Source organism: Pleurodeles waltl, chromosome 2_2 (assembly GCF_031143425.1).
Source record: "Pleurodeles waltl isolate 20211129_DDA chromosome 2_2, aPleWal1.hap1.20221129, whole genome shotgun sequence".
Taxonomy (NCBI): domain Eukaryota; kingdom Metazoa; phylum Chordata; class Amphibia; order Caudata; family Salamandridae; genus Pleurodeles; species Pleurodeles waltl.
Genome location: NC_090439.1, coordinates 767,277,933 through 767,303,108, shown reverse-complemented (window position 1 = coordinate 767,303,108; position 25,176 = coordinate 767,277,933). Strand labels below are relative to the sequence as shown.

Below are 25,176 nucleotides of genomic sequence, written 5' to 3'. Positions count from 1 at the left end.
GCGGGGGTGCTGTAGCATTCTGCGCATAAGGGGGTGGCAAACTCAACAAGTGTGACATTAAAGGATCTTTCTCAAGTTCTTTTGCTGCATCTTGCTGAAGAAGCGGAAGAACTGGATAACATTTATCGGTCACCAATTTACTGTGCAACTGCTCATTCATCTGTTCTTCTTCATCATCTTAAACTGCATGGCAGCTTGCATTATCGAGATACCCTCTTCCCTCTTATTTCTCTTTGCTAATTTAATTTCCTTCTGTTTGGCTTCCTTACGCCATAGGCGGAAAGAGTCAAACATCGGCGGCCGGGCTTTCTTCTTGAAAAGTTTAACCTCCAGATTATTCAGAATCTCTGTGTCAAAACTACCATATTGGGGCCATTTTAAAACACCATCTTTCCTGGTGTATCGGATCCATACTTCATTATATGTGAGGGGGCCTATGCCATGTTTCACATATAGTTCATAGGTTGGAGTTCCAATCGGAGGAACCGGACACGAGTCCTCCAATCGGGAATCCCTATTATAACCAAGACAAAACAAATTTCCATATCTGCTAAGACCAGGCATCTTTGCTCTCTAGTCTAGCTTCAAACTTCAAAGGATTATCGAATACGATAGTCTCGTGAATACACAAATCCCTCGGCTTTGGTACTTGCAAGTTCCAAATCAAAGATCCCAAGGGGCTACCAAATTAGAACCAAACTAAGGACTGGGAGACGCTCCACTTATACTTAACTGAGGTATCGATGATGTCACCAGAAGACTCGTTTATCGTTTCGCTCTACCAAATCATCAAGGGTGCAAAACAGGGCGATAGTCAGGGCAGCAGTCCTTCGTAGCCGTCGGAAAGCGGGGAACCTCGCAGCAAAGACTTTCGGACCACGTCGACATACAGGGGTCGATGAAGTGGCGGCCTCCCTCCAGAATTTTCACATGAAGCTCCTCACGAACCTCTGGCTTGGACTGGTACCGCTGAAATCGCCCCACGTTGGGCGCCAACTGAAGTACTGGGTTTTTCAGAACCCAGTGGTGCCAGGGAACACACCCTAAGACTTCTAGTCCTTCCTGTTTCAGACTACAGAAACACAGAGTCTTCTTGGTGAAGTCAAAGATCTTGTTTATTGGCTGCAGCCAGCAACAGGTATCCTAGAAGTACAACACGGTGTATATTCTCAGGAGACTGCTCCCTTTGCAAAGCTAACCTTCTCTTTTATACAAAATATTATGCTTTAGGCAAACATTCCTTGTTTTACAGTTGATCATTCACATATTTTCACTACAAAGAAATAGCAGGTTTATGATGGCAAGCCCATATTCCAGTTTGTCCAGCCCTCAATCAATTACCCGGCAAGGCTTAGTACTTTCATCAGATATCGACGGACCCCCAATATAAACGGGCACCTCCTCCTTGTAAAGCAAGTCATAAAGAAAGAAACAGGGACAGGTGTGTGTAAGATTAGGCATGGTTTGTGTGTGATGAAAGGTTTTATGATGTGTTGTGCCTTGATACTAATCTCATTCGGCCACTGGGAAAGAAACTGGCCGAACAGGTTTGGCTTCAGGCAGTGGAGTCAGCTTGCCCAGGTCACAGAGGAGTCAGCAAAGATGTACGTGTCCTTCAGACTCGTTTTCAGCATTAGACATTGGCCTATGTGAGGGCAATCACAATATGGCTGTAGTTTAAATGGAACACAAGGGTTCAGGACGGAAACTCTGATACTCGGGTGATTTCGTTACCCGAATATGAATACAATGCTTGTGCATACTATTCTAATCATTCTCGGTCTGATGATACCAAAATCGTTGTGATACGACGATGTTTATAACACGGGTCCAGAATTTTCAGTACCACAACGTCATTTAGGGGTCACCAGTGGTCGCAGCTGCAATCCCTGGCTTGCCCATTGTGACCCCTGGCACTACATTTGTGACCCTTGGCCTCAGAGGTGGCAAAGTCAGTGCCAGGAACAATGGGGAGCTTGTCCTTTTGGACATTGTTTGGAGTTCCAGTTTCCTCGTTTTTTCAATGATTTTACTGCAGTTATAGTGAAGATTAATATTACTATTATAATAAAAAATGCAGTCCAGTTAAATGGTATGTGAAACTTCCTAACAGCTGAGGTAAGTAACAAATGCTTTTAAATGTATGTTGTGTGCATGTATGCACACGAAAGTGCATTCATGTGAAAGTGCGGGTACGTGTGATCGTGTATGTATAGTGTGTGTGTGAGTGAACGTAAAGGTAAAATAGTGTGTCGTATCACTTCTGTGACCCCTGGGCTTTTGGTGAATTGACGTTTATGAGTATACTCTATCCCAAATGTTTTCTCAGAATCTATTTTGATCCTTAAGAGGCATATCATCCATTCCACGTGCCATATTGGATATGGCTTTTATTATTTTGCATGCAATAAACTATTTCCTTCCTCAACTAGCCCAACTATCTTGTGTTGAAAACACAGCTGGAATTCTGGCTCTTCACCAGGGGCGGCTCCTCCATAAGGGTAGATGAGCATTTGTTTATTATCGTTTTTGTGGAAAAGGGGAGGGGGGTCGGGGTGATGTGCACTGAGGGGGAGTGCACAGCACTCCCCCTCACTGCGCAAATATGTTTGGCCTGCCATTTTGGGCCGACCAAACACAAATGTGCACAGGGCTCTCTCCAGAGAGAGCCTGCACAGACTCCCAGTCTGTCTGGGAGCGCCCTGGCTGGGTGCTCCCAGCAAATCCAGACACTGCAGTGTCAGGATTGGCGCAGGGCAGGCTGGGAGCCAGTGCTTGCAGTCAGGAAAGAGGAAAGGAGCAGCGAGTTTCTGAAGGCGGCACAGGTAAGTGTTTATTTTTAATTTAATCCACCCCACCCCTGTCAATCCCAATTCTCTGTCTCCTCGTGCGCCACGCCTCCCCACCCCTTCAGCTTTGTGGGAGCCACGACTGCTCTTTACCAGTTCTTTCGCACCCTCCCTTCCTATTCCCAGCTTCTCATTGCAGCTCCAGGATGTTCCTCGTATTGTTGTGCTCTATAAAAAAACATCATCATCATTAGCCAGATTAAATCCTGGCTAACAGTTACCAAGAAGATTTCATTATGATGAGTTCGGAAAGTTGAGTTGCTACTCAATCTCAGCAACGAATTGAGGATGCAGTGATGGGAGTTAATTAAAAATTGGGACTCTCCCAGGGATTCTTGTTAGGAAATGTTACTGTGCTACTGGGAAACTGAGCACCTTGCTCTATAACACTGACCAAACTAGCTTATGTATTGACATACAGTTTTTCACAGCTGTCACTGGAGTATGTTGTCAGCCTATTGTCATTTGTGGGTTTTTAGCCAACGTCATTTCAACGTCATTTAATGAGTTGCAGACTGTAATGCACAGATGTAATTAGGGAAAATGCTGGTATCTGTAAGACACCTATCTTTCTAAAAATATTTCAACACATTATTAACAACAGGTCTTCCTTGCATTATGCACAATATTTGGAATTCACCAAGTAAGAAAAGAATACCAATCACATTTTCTGCACTACCTCTATCTCCTGGTTCTCGGGAATGTGTCGAAGCACAACACCCTGCCTAATGAACTGAATATCAGACTTGGTCTCTGGTGATTTTAGAGTTAGGATTATGTTAATCACTGCTGCCAAGAAAGCACCTCACCAGATGCATCCAACAAATATACGAAAACCTTTTTTTTTCCTGGACAAAACTAGCATTCTGCCTGACTTCACAAAAGTAAATCACCTCACTTCGTGTCACCACTTCTTCCTAGTCCAGCACTATATATAAAAAAGCTTCAGTTCGCTCTCAGTAAGATGTGTACATCTTTGATGTTTTTAAGATGCATCCAATCTTGTAAATGAGACATTGCACCATAGTAACATTTCAAAGCAGGGTTACAAATTCCAATAATTCTACTTGTTGAACATATGATATCGGTTTTCCACTTACACACACAAATCACATTTTCAGTCTTGTAAAAACATTTTCAGTTACATATGTTTTCCAAAATAAAATTAAAATAGAGTAATTTCTTAGTGCTTGCTGTACAATTCACTAGTTTGCCATCAAAAGCATCTTTAAAAGAATATGTCAGGCAAACAGATTTCACTCACCATCTTCCATCTCCCCAAGAAGTGACACTGTTGCATTTTCCAGCCTCCAGCTATAGAGCAAGTGGCGTTACTGGTTTCCAACCAAACACATCTTTTAAAGAAGTAGGTTAACGTGTACTTTTCCCCCCATCATCTATCTCCATTGGAAGTGACATCACTGCAGTTTCCATCATCCAGCTGCACAGACATGGACATCATTTCAATGACCAGGAATGCTACAGGAAGTGACATTGCCTTCTGATTCTCCTTACTTCAGTCAACAATCTGGTATGTTCCATCGTCAGGACATTTCCAGTTCAGTGGAAGCCAAGAGAAGAGTGTTTGTACATTCTAGATCAGTGATTACCAACCTTTTGCCTCGGGAGGACACCCACTGAATCATTACTGGAAGCCGGAGACCCCCAAGCAATTTGCACTATTTAGATTTCAAACCTTAAAACAGTAACTTGAAAACAGTACAGAAACAAGTAAACACCAAACAAAAACTCAAATTACTAAAGATATAATTATTTCACATGAAAAATATGCACACAAAAAAAGTAACGGAAAGGTTAATGCTGCATCTCAGCGACTAACTTTTCAGTGTTTGGTTTTATTTAGGAAAGCTGAATCCTTAGGTCAGATTGTACATTTTTCAAACAATTACTGTTTTTTAGTTTTTTTTAGGTACATAAGATCTGAGAAAGCTTTTTTCACATAAATAGGTGGTGGGGAAAGGAAGTAAAACCACGAGGACTTATCTCTCCATAGCCTCTCTATCACATAAAATTCATTTGTTTTATTGCACTCTCGTACCAGTATAGGGTGTCAGAGCACTTTACCGGGGACTGAAAGGTGTAGGATTCACATGTCATCCACATTGGTAGGCATTTTCTTGGTGCTTGGTCTGGAGAAGCTCAAACTCAGGATTCAGAACATAACACAGTGGTTTGGTTGACTTTTTTAACAAGAATGTATTTCTAAGCAAGCAAATCCTTTTTCAGCAGCATAATGAAAATGAAAGAATGGTGAAAAAACATAACTTTCTAATTTGTGCCATGCAGTTTGCATGCAGCTCTTTGATGGTAGTTCATAGCTCACTGTGCTAGATTACAATTGTAACTTATGAAGTGCACAGTAACAAAAGAGGCTCTGTGACAAAGGCAGGAACACAATGTGCTATGCACATAAAATACATCTCCTTGCATTATACACGTTCTTTGCAGGAGGCATATTAACCATCTGCGCTACCTTGGATGAGTCAAAACTGCCACTAGACAAAACTCCCCTCGCTCTCCAGTAGATACATTAATCACCAGAGTTATCTTGATGCTTTTATTTTTGCCCAAAAGCTGTTGGATGTACAAGGAACTTTGCAGTGCTTTTAGAACTGCTGCACAACAGAAGTAATAAATATGAAAAGCATGTGTTTCTGTCAGAGGCCCCGGCTGGAGAAATGCCTTCCTGTCAGACCTGGCCTGTGGACCTCTTGGGAATGTGTCACAGACCCATGGGGGGGCCTCGGACCACAGGTTGGAAACCGCTGTTCTAGAGCAATGTAGGGTCATGGGCCAGATCGTACATTCCACAGCAACCTACAAGGTAAGATACATTCAAGTGCCTCGGTCATCACTCCACACTACTGCACAATCACACCTAAACCTAGACCACACAAGACACTTGCATATCATCCTCATAAAACAGAAGCCCAAGTCCATACACATCCTATTTCAATGCAATACAATGGCATTTATAGACTGCTTGACTCCTCCCAAGGGATCGCCTCGGTGGTAGCAGCAAGGACCACCTTAGAAACAGGCTAGCTTCCTAGACCACCAATTTAAGCATTAAACAGGTTGGTCTTCAAATCTCTCCTAAAGATTCTTTCCGAAGGACCTAAAAGAAGGATGGACGGAGGAGAGTTCCAAAGTTTGCCATAGGAAAGGTGAAGGGCCCCCCCTTCTCCTAAAACAGCCCTATTGACCCTCAGGATGTGCAGGAACCTCCAGGAATTAGACCTCAGGGACCAACCATGACAATAGGCCTTGAGTCTGCATCTCAAATACTGAGGACCCTTGTGTTCCAAAGCTCTGTAGGTGAAGATTAGATCCCTAAAATTTGATGTGACTGATTACAGGATGCCAGTGCAGCTGGCAGAGATGAGCCGACAGTGACTGATGTATTAGAACCTTAAGAATGGGACATGCACCAGCATTCTGAACAATCTGCAGCGGCTGCAGCAGATAGGCTGTCAAACCCAAATAACGACTGTTGGCGCAGTCCAATTTCAAGGTCACAAGGGCAAGGACAATGGTCTTGGGAGATGCCACAGGAACCAGATAGAACATCCATCTCAGGGACTTCAGAGTAGCAAAGCAGCTAGCAGAAACCACTTTGACCTGTGGTTCAAAAGGCAGAGCTAAGTCAAATTTGATGCCCAGATTTCTTATACAGGAAGAGGATGAGGGAGGCATTCCCAACTCAGATGGCCACTAGCTTAGAGAGTGTCTGGGGAAAAAAAAAGATATGTTTTATCAAAAATAAGTTTGAGGCATTTTTCACCCATCCAGTTGCCCACTTCTTTAAGTCAGTCCTTGAAGGAATCAGATGCCTTTGTCTGAAATCGCTGTGTAACTAAGGATCTGCATTAGGTTTAGCAGAGGAAGTATAAGGGGCTGTTTCCACCTCTTCAGGTCAGTAGATGACTCCAAGGCATTCCGTGGTTTATTAACAACAGGATTGACAATTATCAAGACTGACTTCAGAATGTCCGGGGGCAGCAGTCCTGGGGTGAACCAGACTTACAGGGTGCCAGAAACATGGACAATTCCGCCAGTTCTCAAAATTCTTCTAAACTGGGCCAGAAGGAGACACCTTCTCTGGGGTAAATTCTGCTGTAGCCTGATTAGGAAACAAAATCATAAATTGTTTTCATTTTGTTAGCTAAGAAATCACAAAGCTCCTCACTCAGGTGAGCAAAGGGTGTTAGAGAGTTTTGCACAACCCTACGGGAAAGACAAGAGTTAACAATGCTGAAGAGTGCCCAAGGTTTATTAGTAGCAGCAGCAGCGAAAGATACAATAAACTATTTCTGAGCTTTAGGGGAGGATTTGTGGAAGCTGGCAAATGGCTTTTTATACATCAATGTTGCGTCCCTGTTATAAGCAAAATACCACAAATATTCCATCTGCTTACAGTGTGCCTTCTCCTTATGTGAGGCTTCTGTAAACCAACCCAGCTGTCCTCTCCCTCCCCCATCTCCCTACTTAATGGCGGCCACTGCTGAGCAACACTACTGACCTGGTCAGTGCACTGCTCTGCCACCCGTGGCTCCACCTGGTAAGTAGAGCCTCTCACCCCTCGCTCCTCTGAACTCCTCACTCCTGTCAGGAGTTTGAGGCCCTCCTCCACCCGCAGGCTTCTGCCTGTGCCTCATCCCTTCTGTCTAGTGGGAGAGCTCTGCTTTCCTACTAGGTTGCCCTCTACCTCTCTCCTCCTTTTTCTGCTGTGCTCTCTGTGTCTGTCCCTTTTAGGGCTCCTTTCCTTCGTGTTTCACTCTTCCCCATTTTTTCTCTCACTCTGCTCTCTCTCTCTCACACTTCATTCTCCTCCTCTCTCTCCCTGCCACTGCTGCCCCTGAGGCCCACCCCCCTCCTCTCTCTCTCTCTCTCGCACTGCACTCCCGCCGCTGCTGCCCCCATGGGCCCACCCTCTTTTTCGCACCGTTTTTCACCCCCGCTCTCGCCTCCCAGCTGTTCTCTCCTCCCTCCCCACCTCCCTACTCAATGGCGGACATGTAGCAGAAAGCCATAACTAAAAATGCCAGACAATTTTTGATTCACCGTCCTCCTGCTCTGAACACATCACTGCTTACCACTCATAAGTGTTCCCATATAAACTTTATAAATCAATGATAACTTAAAAAGGGGGTGCCCCAGATGGGGAAAATGAAGACTATTTTAAACCTTAGCCAGACTTTCTTAAAAATAATTTGCACAAAACAGAAGACCGAACTCTGGGTTGTTCCCAATTTTAGGTGGAGAGCAGCTCCATTAGGGAGCAACCTGCTACACCAGTGACAATCTAGAACTGCTCACCTCAAATGTATGTTTTTCTAGCAATGTTTTTAAGCATAGGGATTGGCATAGTACCATCCACGCCAAGCTAGAAAGTGACAAAGACTTTTGCCATTTTTACAGCAAAATCTTTAAGCATAGGATTGGCCCAGTGCCATCCTTGCCGAACTGTAAAACGACAAAAGCCTTTCACCACCCCAGGCACCGTATTACAGGTTTGAATTAGTAAAATGCCATCCAAACTAACGTGGAATGAGCAAAAGCAACCCTCAACATGTATTTCAATGCCAATATATCTCTTCAGATAGGTTTAGCTTTGTTCAGACGTAAGGGAGCACCCAGTATAAGTCAAAACAACACCCTTTCAAGGCTAGAGTGATGCACAAATTATGCAAAAAAGTAGAGAGAACTCTATGTAGTTCCCAAGTTAAGGTGAAGAGCAACTCCAGTAAGGAGCACCCTGCAACACCAGCAACACTGGATTTGATCACCTCAAAAGCCTGTTCTAGCAAACCTTTTAAGCATATGATTGGCACAACAACTACAGAGGTAGTGTTTAACAGTTTCAAAAGTAGTTTGTCAATCATCTAAATATTTATTCTCATTGGAAATGGTAACTTATGTAAACTCCTGCAAGACTCACCAGGAAAGAAATGGCGGCCCTGCATAAGGGTAATTTCAAGAGCAAAACAATATGTGCAGAGCCATATCACCTTGTATGCAGCTCAGATAAGAAATATCTTATAACGAATCAGTGTACTGCTCTAGCCCTATGCAGTGTGAATATTGAGGTTGTGCACATGACCATAAGTCATACCTATCTCACCACTAGGTCTCTGCATAAGTAGTTTTCGTGTGGAGCACTCCATGCATTGGCTCATTGGTATTCTTCAGCATCAGAGGAAGCCACCAGACCACACAGCATCCTCGTTGGCCATAATTCCTTTTAACACTCTTAGACAGCAGGGGGCCATAGCCTTCTTATGCATTGTTATAATCAACATATGCATTAACATCTGAATGCAGTACAAATGCAGGCCTAGGTACATTATGTGGCTAATCAGAGGTAAAAGGATGACTTTAGCTACACAATGGTGAGAAACGGCACCATGGATGATGTAATGGAAATGCTATGGATAATTCAGAGATGAAAGGAGGTAATTAGTGGCAGGAGCTAAATTATCATACTAAAACTAATTGCCAGTGGTTTAGGCTATTTGCAATAATCTCTTTCTTCACCTTTCATGTGTTTAATTTAACACGTTAAGCGGCCAACAGTATGACCATACTTCGGTCTCTTACAGTCTGCTGTTTGTGTTCCCTTCTGGAGGTGGCCTCACATGGAAGCTTGGGATGGAGTATTCCCATGTTAAGGGTGGGTTAGTAGTGCTTTTAGCCTGGCCTATGTCTAGAGTAACCCAGTTGGTGAAATAAAGATGGGTTAGAATTTTTCCATTTTTTTTAGTGATTGCCAGTGGTTTAAATTATTTGTAAGGATTCCTCCCATCACCTTTTGAATTTTTGATGTAATACCCTCAGTGGCCAAGGGTGTCATCAGACAGGAGTCCTCTCTCATTGTGCCACAGGATGCACGCTATAGCTTACTTATGAGGAGTAAAAAGGAAGCGACCAGTCTGGGGTTGCTTGTGTTCCCTTTTGGAGATGGCCATGCCTCGAAGTTTGGGATAGACCGTTCCTAATAGGAGCAGGGTCAGTACTGATTTGCATAAGGTGATCCTCCATCTGGAGTTCAAAAGTGGGCATACAAGATGTTTTGAAATACTATCCAGTGCAAGTGCCAGTAGGACAGAGTATTTGCAAACATTCCTTCCATCACCTTCTCTGTGTTTGAGGAGTTAATCTTTCTATAGATCTTTCAACTAATATAAAACCCACACAACAATTCTCAGGTCAGCTCTCGCTTTTGATAGGTCTGACCGATATGCAAGCACAACATCTACAAAAATATTTCTTTTGAGTTATACATGTGCTCTCTGAGTAAAGTATTCTGACAGACATCATCCTCCAAGAGTAAACCATGACCGTTTGTTAGACAATGGGTTATTGGTTGACTGGGGTATGAGCTCTAGTCAAGCAGCAACCACAACTCTAGTCAGGATAAGTGTCAAGCAAAGCCTAAATTAACATATGCTAACCCTCTGGTAGCTTGGTACAGAGTAATCAGGCTTAATTTAGAGGCAATGTGTAAAGCATTTGTGCAACACTTCAAACAGTAAAACAGTGAAAACACCAGTCAAAAAGATTCCACACCTGGTTGGAAAAATAGAGCAAAACAGAATAAATTAAACAAGACCAAAAAGGCAAAACTCCAATCAGTACGACCAGAGTTATGAATTTTGAAAGAATAAAACTGCAATATATCGCCTAAAAGCACAAAGTGCCAACTACTGCTATCTGGTCGAGCTGGACTGGGTCAAAGTCAACTGCAATGTGGCACATGGTTCGGATACAGTCCCAGATTAGTCCTGCTGACCGGTTGGAGCCTCAAGGTGGCAATTCAAACAGGTGGACGTTGCTTGCTGTAGAAAGAGATTAATTTACACTAGCTCGCACAGGATTTCCAGTGGAGCGGCAAGGTTTCGCAAAGAACAGGCCTATTCGCAAAGAGCCCAAAAGCAGGACTTTAAGAGATTAAAAAAACATCCAATGACCCAGGACCTGAGAGGCACCTCTTGGGGTCAGAAGCTCATTGAAGACTGGTCCAGGAGCTGTGAGACGTCTGTTCTGTCCCAGAGGCTCAGATCAAGAGGCAAGTGGGGGTATGTGTAATCCAGAACCAATAGCCACTGGTGCCTTTAAAATATGGGAGACTTCAAAGATAGGCCTTTGAAGTGCATAGAGGTTCAGCCTTAGCTCTGGACTCACTACAGTGGTATGCAGCTCTTTGTTCGGAAACAAAACACAGCCTATTTAGGTGTAAGTGAGACAGACTCCAGCTCCTCCCTCCTGTTCTACCAGGATGGTCCATCAAGTCACACCTAAGCGTCCATTGTTTGCAGCTGTCTAGGGAGGAATACACAAAAGCCAGCTGTCACCCACCCCAGACATGTGATCAGAGACAGACAGCAGGCACCAAATGTCTAAAGTAAGAAAATGCCAACTCTCTAAAAGTGTTATTTTCAGAACTGCAATTTAAAATCCGACTTCACTACAAGTTAAGAATTTAAATTGTGATTCCAGACACACCAAACTTGAAAATGGTATATTTTCTAGATTGTGAATTACACTTATAAGATGTCATAGGGTAATCCCAATGTTATCCCATGGGAGAGATACACCTTGCAGTAGTGAAAAAGTACTGTGGGAGCTTTTCACTACCGGGACATGTAAAACGTAAAAGTATGTGTCCTGTCCTTTAAATGCATTACACCCTGTCCTCTGAGTTATCCAAAGCCTACTTTAGGGGGTGACATATGCATAAAAAGGAAAGACTTAGCCCTGGCAAAAGGGTTATTTTGCCACGTCAACATGGCAGTGTAAAGCTGCAGACACAGGCCCTGCAACCGCTACCCTGAGACATGGTTAAGGGGTTACTTAATTCGGGGACATAGCCAGTGCTGCAGGCCCACAAGCAGCATTTAATTTACAGGCCCGAGGCACATATAGTGCACTTTACTGGGGACTTATAAGTAAAATAAAATAAATATGCCAATGTTGCCATGTTTTAAGGAGACAGTACAAGCACTTTAGCATTGACTAGCAGTAGTAATGTGCACAGGGTCCCAATACCATCAAAAACGAGGCCAGTGAAGTGGAGGAAGTAGGCAAGGATTGGGGGGGGTGGCCACCCTAAAGTTATCAGATCGAACACTATTCAACAGCTCAAGTTTCTGAAATCATAGCCTAAACATAGAATGCTTGTCAATTCAATTTGCCCACAGTAGTATCTGGTTTCTTTGTTTCAAATGGCAACAAAAAGACTTAGCACATCTATCACTTAACTCCCACGTATCACAAAAGACAGACACCTGGCCTGAAAACCTCATAGTGAAATACAATTCTAAACCATCATGCTGTCATCTAGAATTTATCAAACTTTTGCCAGAACACAACTTGAAAGTTAAGTATTATTTTATCAGTCCGACGTAATTGCATTTGTTTTATTCTATCTTGTTACTAGGGATGTAGTATGACTGTTACATTGGGGGTTTTTAGTATTACAAGTGCAACTCTTTTTCTCTGTATTCAATACTGCTAGGGAAAGTATGATTTGCTGTAACTAGAATTAGAATTTAAACACATTTGGAGGCCATTTAAACTAAGGCTATGTCAACATAATAACATCACAATATTATGGTCTAAGGAGTAAAGATAAAGGAGCAGATTCAGGTACAAAATGTACCAGGGGAGTGTATTCTGTGTTCATGTGCGCCACTGTACTTACCAAAAAAGTCAAGTAGGCCAAAGTGAGCCCTATGCTTCACTTTGTGCATTTGTTTTTCTTTCTGATTCATTTTAATCTGTGTTAAAGCATTCTTTGTTCATCTCTCTATGGGGGACCTGTATCATGTTTTGCTTACCCACATGTCATAGATAGACTCTAAGCAACTGGTATATTAATAATTAGTGTGAAATACAGAAAATGCTATAAAAGTACTTCCTAATGATGAGTGCAAGCTGATAAAATACTACTGAGGATTTACAGGAAATTAAAAAGGGATTTGTTTCATTCAACATTCACAAGCAGCGGTCCCTTTCAGTTTTAAGAAACACAGCAGAGTTAGCCAACCTGTTAACTTCCTGTAACCAACGCTTCCAAACTACAAGAACATGTCGCAGGATTGATCCTAGCGCTCTTTCACATAAATTCAGTGATCACTGAATGTGCTCACCTGAGTGGTCGCAATTTGCTCAGCCTTATGGCCTACATAAGAAAAGAAACACGCCTTTTTCAACTTGCATAACATTTACACTTGGTTTAAAAATAAGCTGATGTGTACATTTTTGAAAACATAGGAAGCATTCCGTCTACCAACACTGCATAATCTTGCCCTTGTGAGAGTGTGAATTTTTTAATATGTTTATTAATGATTTTCATATTAAAAATGCGTAATGGACCAGCATGTAAAACAAGGAGCTTCTGAAATGTCTGTTTTTCTGTTCTTGGCTGAGCAAAATTATATTCAGATGCTGTAGTTATTTTCCATGATTCAAAGCTTTCATAATAAGTGTTTTCAAAGATTGTGTAGATGTATCCACAGCTACCCCTAGTGGGTTGCAGTGCCATGTCTTACAAGGTTGTGTATTAACAAAACATTGCATTAGTTAAAATGTTCTATTGTTTGAGAATGTTACTAATATCTGTTTTTTCCTCGAGGATGGAAGTAAAAGTTACAGTGAAAGTTTCTTCCTGAGAACAAGATACGCAACAATGAAGTTACAGATGAGACGGAAGAAGGAGAGTTACACCAAAAGAAAATGTTATAGTTAGCATAGGTTTGTCAAGTTTAGGTCATCAATTTAGTTGTCGATTGGCTGAAATGAAACCACCCCATAGACTGACCAATCAGGAGTTGAATAGATTTTAGTATAACAACCTGCGTACAATGATTAATGGTTGGTTCATTAGAGGGAAAAAGAGTAGAAGATCGTTGGAGAGAGTTGGTTCGTTGTTCCTCAAGAGCAGACGAGATTCGAGATTAGCTGTCGTTAGGCCCATAGCTGATGGTGTCCTCAAGCTGAAGCTGGTCATTTGCTGTTACTACTATTGTGGTAATATAGGTTATTAAATGTGAATTGTGCCTCTCTTGCTTTCCAGGTACCAGCTGCAACGGATTATAATAAAAAACTATTAATGTGCAGCAATATAATCAAGTTAGTGGTTTTCTAAATTTGTGTTAATACATTCTTTTCACATGAAGCCCAACATGTATTGTTATATACTCATGACCTGTTTTGAAATCGTTTGATGCTGAACTAATGCATGCTTTACCATTATTACCAGTTTTTGTATTATTAATAACTGTGACGCTTTTGGAGAAAATGTGTTTAATTGTATTAATCAGATTGAGATATATACTTCGATGTAATCAGTCGCTATTGATCTTGTATGTTTATCATTTGTGTTTGAGAGTTATTTTCGTGACCTTAGCTTTGTTAATATAGGGAAATAGATCTATGAATTATTATTATTAAACTGGTGTAGTTATTGACTGAAGCTTTATAATACTGAATATTGTTGATTTGATGGTCCTCACACTTCCCAAACCTATGTCGCTTCGATCCATAGTCCTCTATCGCTGGATCCACTATTCAGTTTTGATAATAGCTAGGATTCTGTGGCGTGCTCGCACCCTGAAGAAGGATCCCACCTCAGGGGGGAAGGGTAAACTCAGGGGCGGATGATGTGTCCTTCAGTTTGATAAAAAAAAACATCAAAGACAAATCTATCCTTACATATTAAGACCCTCTTGTGCTCCTATGCGGAGTAGTCTTGGATTTAGTTGTATTGGAAAACTGGGTAGGCCTATAAAGGAAAGGTTTAGATGTTGTAAGAGAGCCAGGGCATAGTTTCAAAATAAGCATATTTTGTGTTTTTTCCTATTTTTTTAACCTTGGACTTGCTAACTGATAGTCTGTTCCCAAACAAACGTCTCTTCATTCTCAACAATGGAAAACGTATAGACCACCATGCTGCTTCAAACTGCTTATTTTGTAACTATTTCACAGCAGCTTCCAAATCATCCAGAAGACATTTATAATAAACAAATATATAATTAGTATATGTTTTATGAGAAGTCTCTTGAAAACGTAACCCATAAATCTATCTTCCTAAAATGGAGTTTTCATACTAATATAGTAAATCATTTTGGTAAAGCCTTTAAGACCATCACATGTTGCTCCTTTCAGTTAACTGGCAAGAGGCACAAAAAAATGGTCAGATGATGGACTGAAAAAGTATAAACATTTTCAAAGCCTGCTAAGGACAACCTCTATGTAAGAACAATTATTGTCCGATTTATTTGCTTTTTAAACCTTGGTTCGGTCTGCCCTCTGATAGTTTTGCTTTTTAAACTTCTACAGTTCAAGACTCACACAATTTCTACTGAATACTCTATTTTTCAGCAGAACAAGATTTTTTTATTTAGGGAAAGAGTAGCTTAATGAAGCAGCTTGTGAGATGAGTGAGTTAAAATAATGTGCTTATTTATTTATTCAAGAGTTGTTTAAAGTGCTGGTATGTCACCCTTTGGCCGCAACTAAATAATATTATTGACCCAACCTGTGCCAAAAAGCACAACGGTGAGAAGAGTACAAGTAAATGCAAGGTGTGTAAAGATGAATGATAACCTTGTGTGTGGTTTTGTTGCAAGTCGGTTAATCTTGTTTCGAGTATGATTGTATATTTTAAAAATTAACTTCTCTATAGTACTTTGTGGAAAATCAATGCAACTTACACAAAATGTATGTAATAATAATTCTAAAACATGCAAGGAGGATCACAAGTGACACTTAAAGTACTATTTATGCCACTCAGGCCAACCAGCTCAGACGGTGCCAGCTTACGTCACAGCTTAACTGGGGAACACTTGGGTAAGCTGCAAACCCTTGCGCATAGTAGGTTTCAAATGTTTCACTGCATCTTGCACTTCAAAGATGATGCATGGACAATACTCATTCCTCAACACTACTATCTCTTTCCAAAGCTGATTAAATCTCGCCTGTCCCTGAGCGCTGAGAGCAGCTCCAGTCCCCCCATCACTCATTAACCTTACCCCCTCCACCCCCCTCTTTTAAGGTCGCCTCTTAATCCACGTCAGGCTCCTCCCCGGAGTAGAAGGGGCTTCCAATGTTGGCAGTGAGCTTCATACTATGCTTTATGTTTAGTGTCAAACATATATAATGAGTTGAGAGAGAAGGTTTTTATTTATGCTCAAATTTCATTTAAAACTATTTAAAGTTACATATTTCTCTTATGATAACCTGGTATTAAGCGAATTTGAGTAGCAGACGTACAGCAAGCATAACCGGTGTAGTAAAGACCTAAGGCTGTAATTCCTTGCTCTCTATCGTGTGTTTCTATGGGCGCCTTCATTATAGCAGCCCCTTTACCACAACAGACTCATTGACTGGCTGTCAAGACGCATTTAATCAATAGACTTACGTTTTAAAAAACCTGGTTTAGCATGTTTACTAAGCAATGATTAAAAATCTATATCTTTCACACCCGGAGCAGGAACAATGAAACTGGATCCCGCAGATGAAAGAAAGCAAAAGTTTGGGAACGTCTAATAGTTATGGAAGAAGGGGAAAGAAATGCTTAAAAAACAGCTACAAGTTTAAACTTCGAAGGAGTCGTCCTCTATGACACTAAGGCTAAATACTGGAGTAGAATTAAGCACGCTGGAAAATTGCTGCTTTAGGAATCGTTTCATGACTGCAAAATCAGCTTCCTGATAAGGCCAGTCGGTGAAAAAATACATGCGCCAAAATGTGTACCAAAATGCTCTTAGGTGCCTGGCACGATGCACCTGTCTATCTTGGTGAGGCCAATGACCACACTGCTGGTGAAAAATACCTTGGAAAAGTACCTGGTGAGCCAATTTGTTAAGGGAGGTGTGCGCAGAGGGTCTCGTTTAACTTTGGAGTATAACAGGTTCACTGTCCTGGGCAAAAAAAAATAAACAGTTCAACAATCATTTGAGGGAATTTTGCGGTACAAATATAGCCTTTATTTTATGTTAGCAGCCACAGCCAAAAGCAGAACTAATTGAAAACGAATCAATTGTGGACAGTATAGACTCTTGCTTTTCTCTTCTGCTGGCTGTTCGTCAATAGGTCAAGTAAAGTTAATTATGTGAAGGCACAGTCATCTAAACGTGTGTGGTAGAGAGTAAATAATGATGTCTTGGGACAGTACCTGATGAGTGGCCTGTTCGTGTAACTTCTGGGACAGCTCCAGATCCTTTTGTAGCCTCCCAACTTTAGATTCGCACTCTCTCAGCTCAGACTTTAAGCGACACTCTTCAGTCCGGAGCTGGTAAATTATGTGCTCCTGGGACTGGAGCTGCAAAAGAACATTCAGTCAAAAAATGATTACAAGGAATATAACTGAAGTTTAGCAATCACCATACATTATTATAAGTATGCAAAGGTACAAACAAATGCACACTATATATATGCACACTATATATACATATATATATATACACATATATATACATATACACATATATATATACATACACATATATATATATATATATATACACATATATACATATACATATATATACACAAATATTTACATACATACACACATTCACACATACAAATACATAGAAAGTTGCATTTAACCAATTTACCATAACGAAAATTGGGGCACAAAAAAAATGCACGCAGCTGAGACCTACACTTACACGTTTAATTATAGCTTTAGCATAACTTCAACTGTTACTATACCTCAGCAAGAAGTCCATCTTGTTTCTGTGGCCGAGGAAGAGCTTCCTTCTGCCGTCTCTGGAGCTCATCCTTCTGGCTCTGTAGCTGCAGGTTTACACACAAAGACAAACCACAATGTCAAGCAATTGGACCTCACTTAAGGACCCGCCGAGATCGATGTGAGAAGCAAGGGATGAGGCAGGACCCCATCTCTGAAGTGCGTTGCTCAAACTGCTCTTTCATTAAAGGATGCTCTTTCTTATTGATTTTGGCTTAAGTAACGAGAAAGCTTATCCAAAAATCTTTAGCATTTGGGTTGAAGTTAAGAAAATCAATGCAGCCATTTCCCATTTGTACTGAATATGTGAGTTTTATGTATGAGACCCAAGACAAAGGCAAAATCGGATAAATCGATAGCGGTGTCAATAGAACACGTAGCTGACAAATAGTATTTTTAAGCAATTAAAATGAGCTGTACACATAGGTAGGCTAATCAATTACCATGCTGTGCTATTAACAAATTCTAATTTGTACAGCATTACAGAAGTGCGGGTTAGGGAATGAGAAAGGACTTGCTCTCTGTCACTCGTTTTATCCCGGGAGGTTCAGGCTTGACCAGGTAACTTTCTCTTGCTTTGTAAGGTATGCACACGATTCTCCCATGGCCTGTCCACTGCACAACACATAACCACGGTTTTATACATCTAGCACAAGTACCGATCGCTCTTTTACTCCTCTTCTTAAAAAGTGGAATCATTAAAACGACATGAATGGAAAGAATGAAAAATAAATGTATACGCTCGAGTACTGCCTTTCGAGGTGTGGCTGCCCCCTCTGTGGTTAAGTGCTAGCACAGAAATTGTAAGTTATGGCCGACAGAGGCCAAAGTTACCCTTGAACCACCCTAGATAAACATTTCCTTCTCCCACCAGGGTGTCATCATCACCACGGTGACTCTTGTATGCCGAAAGCCAGAAGTAAAACCATTTCCTTTCGCAACTCACAATTTGCGAGTCACAAAAGGATATGTACTAATGTGTCACAGACACATTTAGCGATACCCAATAGATTTGCAATTGACCTACCTCATCAATATTCATGAGGCAGGTCGCAATTTGAGATTCATTGGGAACGGACAGTTAACACTGAGATGGTGGCCTGCTGGGGACAGCAAACCACCATGTCTGTGACTGCTCTTAAATAACACAGTTTTCCTTAAAGGAAATGGGATGCATTTAAAAAATAGAAAATAAACATTTTCTTTTCATTTTTTTTTTTAAGTGCGACCACTGCTTGCTCTGAAAAAATGTTGGCGCCCCCATTCACAAAGGGAAATGGGCCCCTTGGGGAATGGGCTACCGCCTCCTTCAAGGAGTTAGTTAAGTGAACATTTTTTGCAACCGCATTCCCCATTGCAAAACAGTCATACATACCACTGCAACTCGCTATTAGGAAGGGTGCCTCTTACATGTTCCTTCCTAATACCAATTTGCAAAATCAGAATGCAAGTCGGTAACAAGTTACCAACTCACATTTTGCCTTTGGTAGATGCCAAACCACATTTTACTGGTCGTAAAATGCCCAATGGGTCATTTGCGACCAGTAAAATGCGTTATACATCTGGTCCCAAGTCCTCCTTACTTGAGACTGTAGGGACTTGAATTTGGCAGGGTGATGGCAGGAACACTTATTGCACAGGAAGGGAAGCACACTTTGCGTTCCGAACCTCTGCACCTATGTTGATGGTTTCTCTCATAGTAGTGTCTCAAAAGTACTGCGAAGGAGCTGTGAGCATATGAGCTGACATGCACCACGTAAACAGAGCAATTGAACAAGAATGTCATCTAGGTCCTCATATTGTTGACATGATAATGCAATTAAATGGTACCAGGGTCTTCTATTGACTTGATTTGAAGAAAGGTTAACATCAGTTGGAACCTGAAGAAAGTTGCAGCTGTATTACAACCTTTTCTACACATGTTGGTTTGTTTAACTATAAGAGACTTAGTTTTGGTGTGTCATTGACTGCAGCACTTTACCAAAATGTAATTCGATGCTTCATACAGCCTGTTGTGAATGCACTCAATTACAGCAATGATATATTAGTTTTTGGAGCTATACAGAAGGAGCATGATAGAGCTCTCACAGAAATATGTCAATTACTCAGTGATGCCAGTTTGACTTTGAATTCCGACAAGTGTGAGTTCAATAAGGCATAATTTAAATTCTTTGTCCATATCTTTTTTGATGAGAGCATGCCGCCTGATCCTGCAAAAGTACAAGCTTTGACAATGCTGAACCTCCACAAGATGTTCTTTTCTTGGAATGACCAGTTACTGCTCAAGATGCATACAAGTCTTTGACACTATTAGTGCTCCTATTAGTGCTCCATTACAAGAGTTGGCGAAGAGAAACGCTTTGCTTCAATGGTCAAAAGAGTGTGAGAAAAGTTTCAAAAGAATCAAACATGCCATTGAAAATGCTAAATAAATGGCATACTTTAATCCAAAGCTTTATACAGAGATTGTGGTTGACACTAACCTGGTCAGGTTTGGCAACATACTTGCACAACACAGAAGATGCCGAAATGCTAGATGACACAGTGTCACCTATGCTAGTAGAAGCTTGTCTCAAACAGAACGTGCTTACTCACAGCCTGAAAAAAAGTTTGGCTGTGGTATAGGCTTTTGAACATTTCCATGTGTTCCTGAATCAAAAGTCTTTAATGCTGGTGACTGATCATCAAGCTTTGCTGACCATCTTTGGCAATCCAAAAGTCAAGAAGCCTCCTAGAATTGAACAATGGGTATTAGGATTGCAAGAATATGATTATACAATTGTGCATTGTCCAGGAAAGGATCGGAATCCTGCTGACTACTTTTCGGGAGTGCCTATACAAGGTCACAGTACTCCATCCAAGACGACTGAGGCCTACATCAATTTCACTGTCAAGTACACCAGCTGATGTATCATTAGATCAGATTGTCACTGTCACAAGTCATGATAGTGACCTGCTGAAGTTAAAAGACATAAATACACAGTCTCAGTAATGATGGTGAATATCAAAAATATTCACATGGAAAAGAGGAACTGTCTGTAACTTAGGAAGGAGTTATATTGCAGAGGATCAAGGATCCTGATTCTGGAGAGTCTGTGACAAAAAGTGATTGAAGTGGCTCACGAAGGACATAGGGGTACTGTTGCTGGTGCAACAAAGAGAGCTCTCCAAGACAAAGTTTGATTTCCATACTTAGATGAAAGAGTTAAAAAGGAATTCAAGGACTGTAACATATGAAATTGTGAACCAAAGGTACTTTTAACACAGATATGCTAATTAGAAATGATAAATAAATGCTTATATGTTATGATTTAAAAAAGTTCATAGAAAAATTAATCGTAGAGAAAACTTAATGTGCATGTTTTGAAAATGTGCCCACGGGGTATGTCAGCCACTTATACGAACTTGTACTAAAAGAAGTAAAAATGTGTGAAATAATGAAAAAGTGTAATAATGATGTAGTAATGTGCCATAATGAGGTGTATAACCTATGTTTTGCATTATATCGTAGAAGCTAACTTAGCCGAAGTCGTGGCCTACTTGCCAGGCCTCAGGCAGAAGCAGAATTAATAAACGCACGATGTAGAAGTTGCTGGTGCCTATGAACTGACCCTGAACTGTGTGCTTAGCTAGAATTTTCTGCAATGTACTGAGGGACAAGAGATGATGAAGTCAATTTGATACAATTATGTACTTTCCCAGGACTTGAAGAATAGAGACACTGACTGAAGAGAAACATGCAGCATTTTCTATACCTGGAGAGCCGGATGATGAAGACATTGTACCATGGACCAATCCATGAACTGAGAAAGGCAAAATATTAGAACTCTTAGATATGTAGAATAAAAAGTATTGGGTAACGTCACGTACGAAGAACTGATTGACCAATTAAGAATTAGGGGGATTGACTGAAAATCTCTAATAAAAAGTCATGACAAGGGGCTAAAACTTCAGATTCGAGGACAAATTAAGATGCGAGGGGTGAATACTGATGACGCCAAGAGACAAGGTTCGAGATTCTGTCATTGGGCTAATACTCTTGAGAGCTTGATGCATTGCTGATCTATGGATGACCTGAAGACGAAGACTGACTTGGTTGCTGGTCCATTTCGTGGATAGGTAGCTATGACAATGTGACTGATTACATTTTAAGCCTTTCTTTCTAAGTACTGACTGCGCTGTTTTATAGTTTTTCTCTTAGCTAGATGTTTTCCAAATTCACGTTTTCTAAATTGTTTTTGCATGAAGTCCCACATGCTAAATGATATTCTGGGTTAGGTAAGGGACCTTTGGGTGACGTTGACAGTGACAAATGATTGATTGACTGATTGCTAAACTCTGCTATTAATGCTGTTATATTAATCTTTGTTGGCTTATGCTGAAGCATTCATGCATATGTTTTCTCAAGCTATGATTAGATTGTGTTATTGGTGGTCACTACTGTACTAATTCTGAGTTGATTGAATAAAGTTTGAGAAACCCTGATGACTTAGTATTGTAATTAATAGGGAAATAAAATTGATAAAACGTATAACTGAGTTGTGGTATTCATGAAATGTTGATATATTGTCTCATGCTTAAAGGTTCTCTTAGTGGTTGGTGATTGATTACATTGATTATTGATGTTCATCGATTACTACATAGCTAAGATACTCCATGCGATCCAAAAGGTTAATCGGCCTATACGGGTCCCCTTGTAAGTTTGCGTACTAAGGACCAGGTGTGCTTGCAGTTTTTGGTAGCATCTTGATGGTTAGTTTCCTTGGAGAACTAGTTATGTGGTGACCAATGGTTGAAATTCGCAGGTCGAATTTTGCTTGTGAAGGTGGGAGGCTGCGAAGGAGGAATAGCTGTATGAGTGAAAGGGCCATCAGTAAAAATCTGTAAGGTCTCTGAAGCGATTGTGTACCTTCCAGTAGTAAACCAGCTGATTTGTTTTGGTTATTGGTTTTTGGTTAGTGCTTGCAATATCAAGCATTAGTTCTGTGTGAGTTGAAGATTAGGAGGACAAGCCGCAAGACTTTGTCAGCCATAGTGTGTGAATGTGACATCAGAGTAAGCCGCGCTGGGATAGGTTGGTTAATGAGAAGAGTCGCGAGTGGATTGGCAGCCGTCCGTAAGAGACTATTGGTTGAGTAAGCGGGTGGAAGGAATCTTGGGAGTAAAAATAATTTCCTTATTGAATCGAATACACAAAAGACAGCAAGATGAAGTTATTCAAAGCATTCAGAAGTGCCTTGAAGGGTTCTTCTTACATTAAGGCGACGGTTAGGGAGTCTACCCCACCGTAAAATTTTCCGGCATTTATTGTGATGGAGGAACGAGGTGTTGCGCCATGTCTTTGGTTAAAGCAGTGGTGCAATTTGACAGAGAAACAGGGAGCTTTAGCGCTTCCAGAGCATAGAAAGTTTCATTTGAGAATTTTGGATCAGTTGCGAATGACATTATATGAGACAAAGCCACTTCCGAGACCAGCACAGTTTGAGGCTTTAGCGGTTTGGGAACTAGTAGCCAGACAGCAGCAAGAAATGAAGTTCCAGAGGAGAATAAGGAAGGTAGAAAAGTCCTTGGCAGAAGCAAGATGGGATGAGGAACAGAAGAAGTGGAGAATGACAACTTTACAGGGTGTTAGGATGTTTCCTGATATTGCAGAGGAAGATGAGCCAGATGAAAAAGAGGATGATGACAAGAGTGAAAAGGGTTCAAGAGATAAGAAGAAAGACTTATGTAGACGAAGACGATTCAGATGTTGAGGATCTTATTACACAGATACTGAGGGATCGACCTCTGCCATATGCTGCACATGATGAGGGTCGAAGAACTAGTTCTGTTCCGACTGCTCCAGCACAAGTGACGGGAGCAGAGGGACCAGTGCAGACAGATAATGGACAGATACAAGTAGTATTGCAGAGCACTCCTAATTCAGTGACTACTTCGGTGGTCCAAGCTCAAATGCACCCACCATTGATACAGAGAATTTATCCAGATGTACCAGTTCTTGAGACAACTTTGAACTTAGTGGTACAGTCGGAGCAAGTGGTTTCGAGGCCAATGCTAGTTCAGATCGAGCCGACTCCAATGCTGTTGCCTCAGGCACAGACACAGGGTTTGCCGAAGTTAACACCAATAACAGGGTCACAGTCAGATGTGACACCAGTAATAAATCAGAATATGGGAGTAATCCTACCACAAAATGCAAGTGTCAGAGCAGCACCAGGTGCAATATTGCTACCGATTACTGTTGGTCCAGTGGTGCCATTGTTTGCGCAAAAGAAAAAAATTTCAGGAGAACAGGGGAAAATGTCACAGAGCCTCGTGAGGAGGGGAGTGAGTGATCATGTGCAGGTGGTATGGCCTATGGGTCAAACATTTGATGGATCTAGACCATTAATGGATCTTAGTCCACTTGTTGCACTTCCAGATGCGGTAAATGGCCCGACTGCAAGTCAGAGCCTGAAGCTTTTGAGACTGCAAACTCCAGGTGCAGTGGTACAACAGGTGCCAATGCCGAATGCGAGTAATATTTAATTACAGGGATTGAAAGCGCAACAATTGAATGAGTGGTTGGATAGTCTTAATATTCCTCGAAACACTTCCAAGGGTGAAGAGCAAATAAACCGTATAAGGCTGGCTACAGAAATAACCAAGCTAGTTGAAGGGACGATGGGAGTGAATAGGTTAGACTCCTATAAAGAAGAAGAGCTGAGGTACCTGTGTCTGAGGATTACAAGAGAAGTGGGCAAGATACACCAGAAATTGGCAGACTTACCAGATAAGCATGACATAGAAATTGAGAAAACAAAGCATTTGAAACAAAGCTACAGGTTAGACTTCAAGGCAAAGGATTTTGAGCATGTGAGGTCAGCAGGAATGAAGGCACACCTTAATGAATTATTGCAGAGTGCTCAGATTTGGGGAGCATAAGAAAAGTGGGAAGGAAGCTGGGCAAAGAAGAAGGATAAGCGAAAACGAGATTCACAAGAAGGGTCTGAAGGTGCTCAGAGAGAAAAGGATCCTGTAAAAATGTTACCGATGAGGAAAATTCCAGGAGGGCAGTTTGTTCATGTTCCATGGCACAGGAGTGATAGTCTGTCATTCACAAATGATTATCCAAAATTGAGAGAGAAACCGGTTGAGTGGTACCAGCAGACAGATAGATTTGTGAAGCTTTCAAAATGTTTATGTGAAGACCTGTATACCTTGTTGGAAATAGTGGTTCCAGCAGATTTGTGGGTTGAATGTAAGAGAGCAGTGGATTGGCCGACAAGTAAACCGGAAAGGGATAGAGTTACAGGTGCACCATCACCTGAAGTGATGCAACATTACTATAAGGTGATTGAGTTCCTGAAGATGAGAATCTCGCCTAAAAATATTGATTGGCAGCAGATTGACAGGACAGTGCAGGAGGCGAAAGAGTCAATACATACCTATTATGAGAAATTGTTTAAAGCATTCAAGGAATACAGTGGTAAAGAAACAATTGAGCAGAAAGACATGTTGCATGTTCGTTGAAGGATTGAAACCAGAAATAGGGCAGATGATTAAAAG

At 41.3% G+C, this 25,176-nt stretch overlaps 1 protein-coding gene across 2 annotated transcripts in view; it reads right to left on the bottom strand.

The window, feature by feature from the left end:
- LOC138282607 (polyamine-modulated factor 1-binding protein 1-like) overlaps nucleotides 1–25,176 on the bottom strand; it is a 1,030,040-nt gene that overhangs the window by 782,194 nt on the left and 222,670 nt on the right. For both annotated transcript variants that reach the window (XM_069220389.1, XM_069220390.1), the window contains exons 4-5: nucleotides 17,592–17,675; nucleotides 17,050–17,196 (exon numbers count right to left, since the gene is read on the bottom strand). In XM_069220389.1, coding sequence (XP_069076490.1) covers nucleotides 17,050–17,196; nucleotides 17,592–17,675 — 231 coding nt within the window. The remainder of the gene's footprint in view (nucleotides 1–17,049; nucleotides 17,197–17,591; nucleotides 17,676–25,176) is intronic.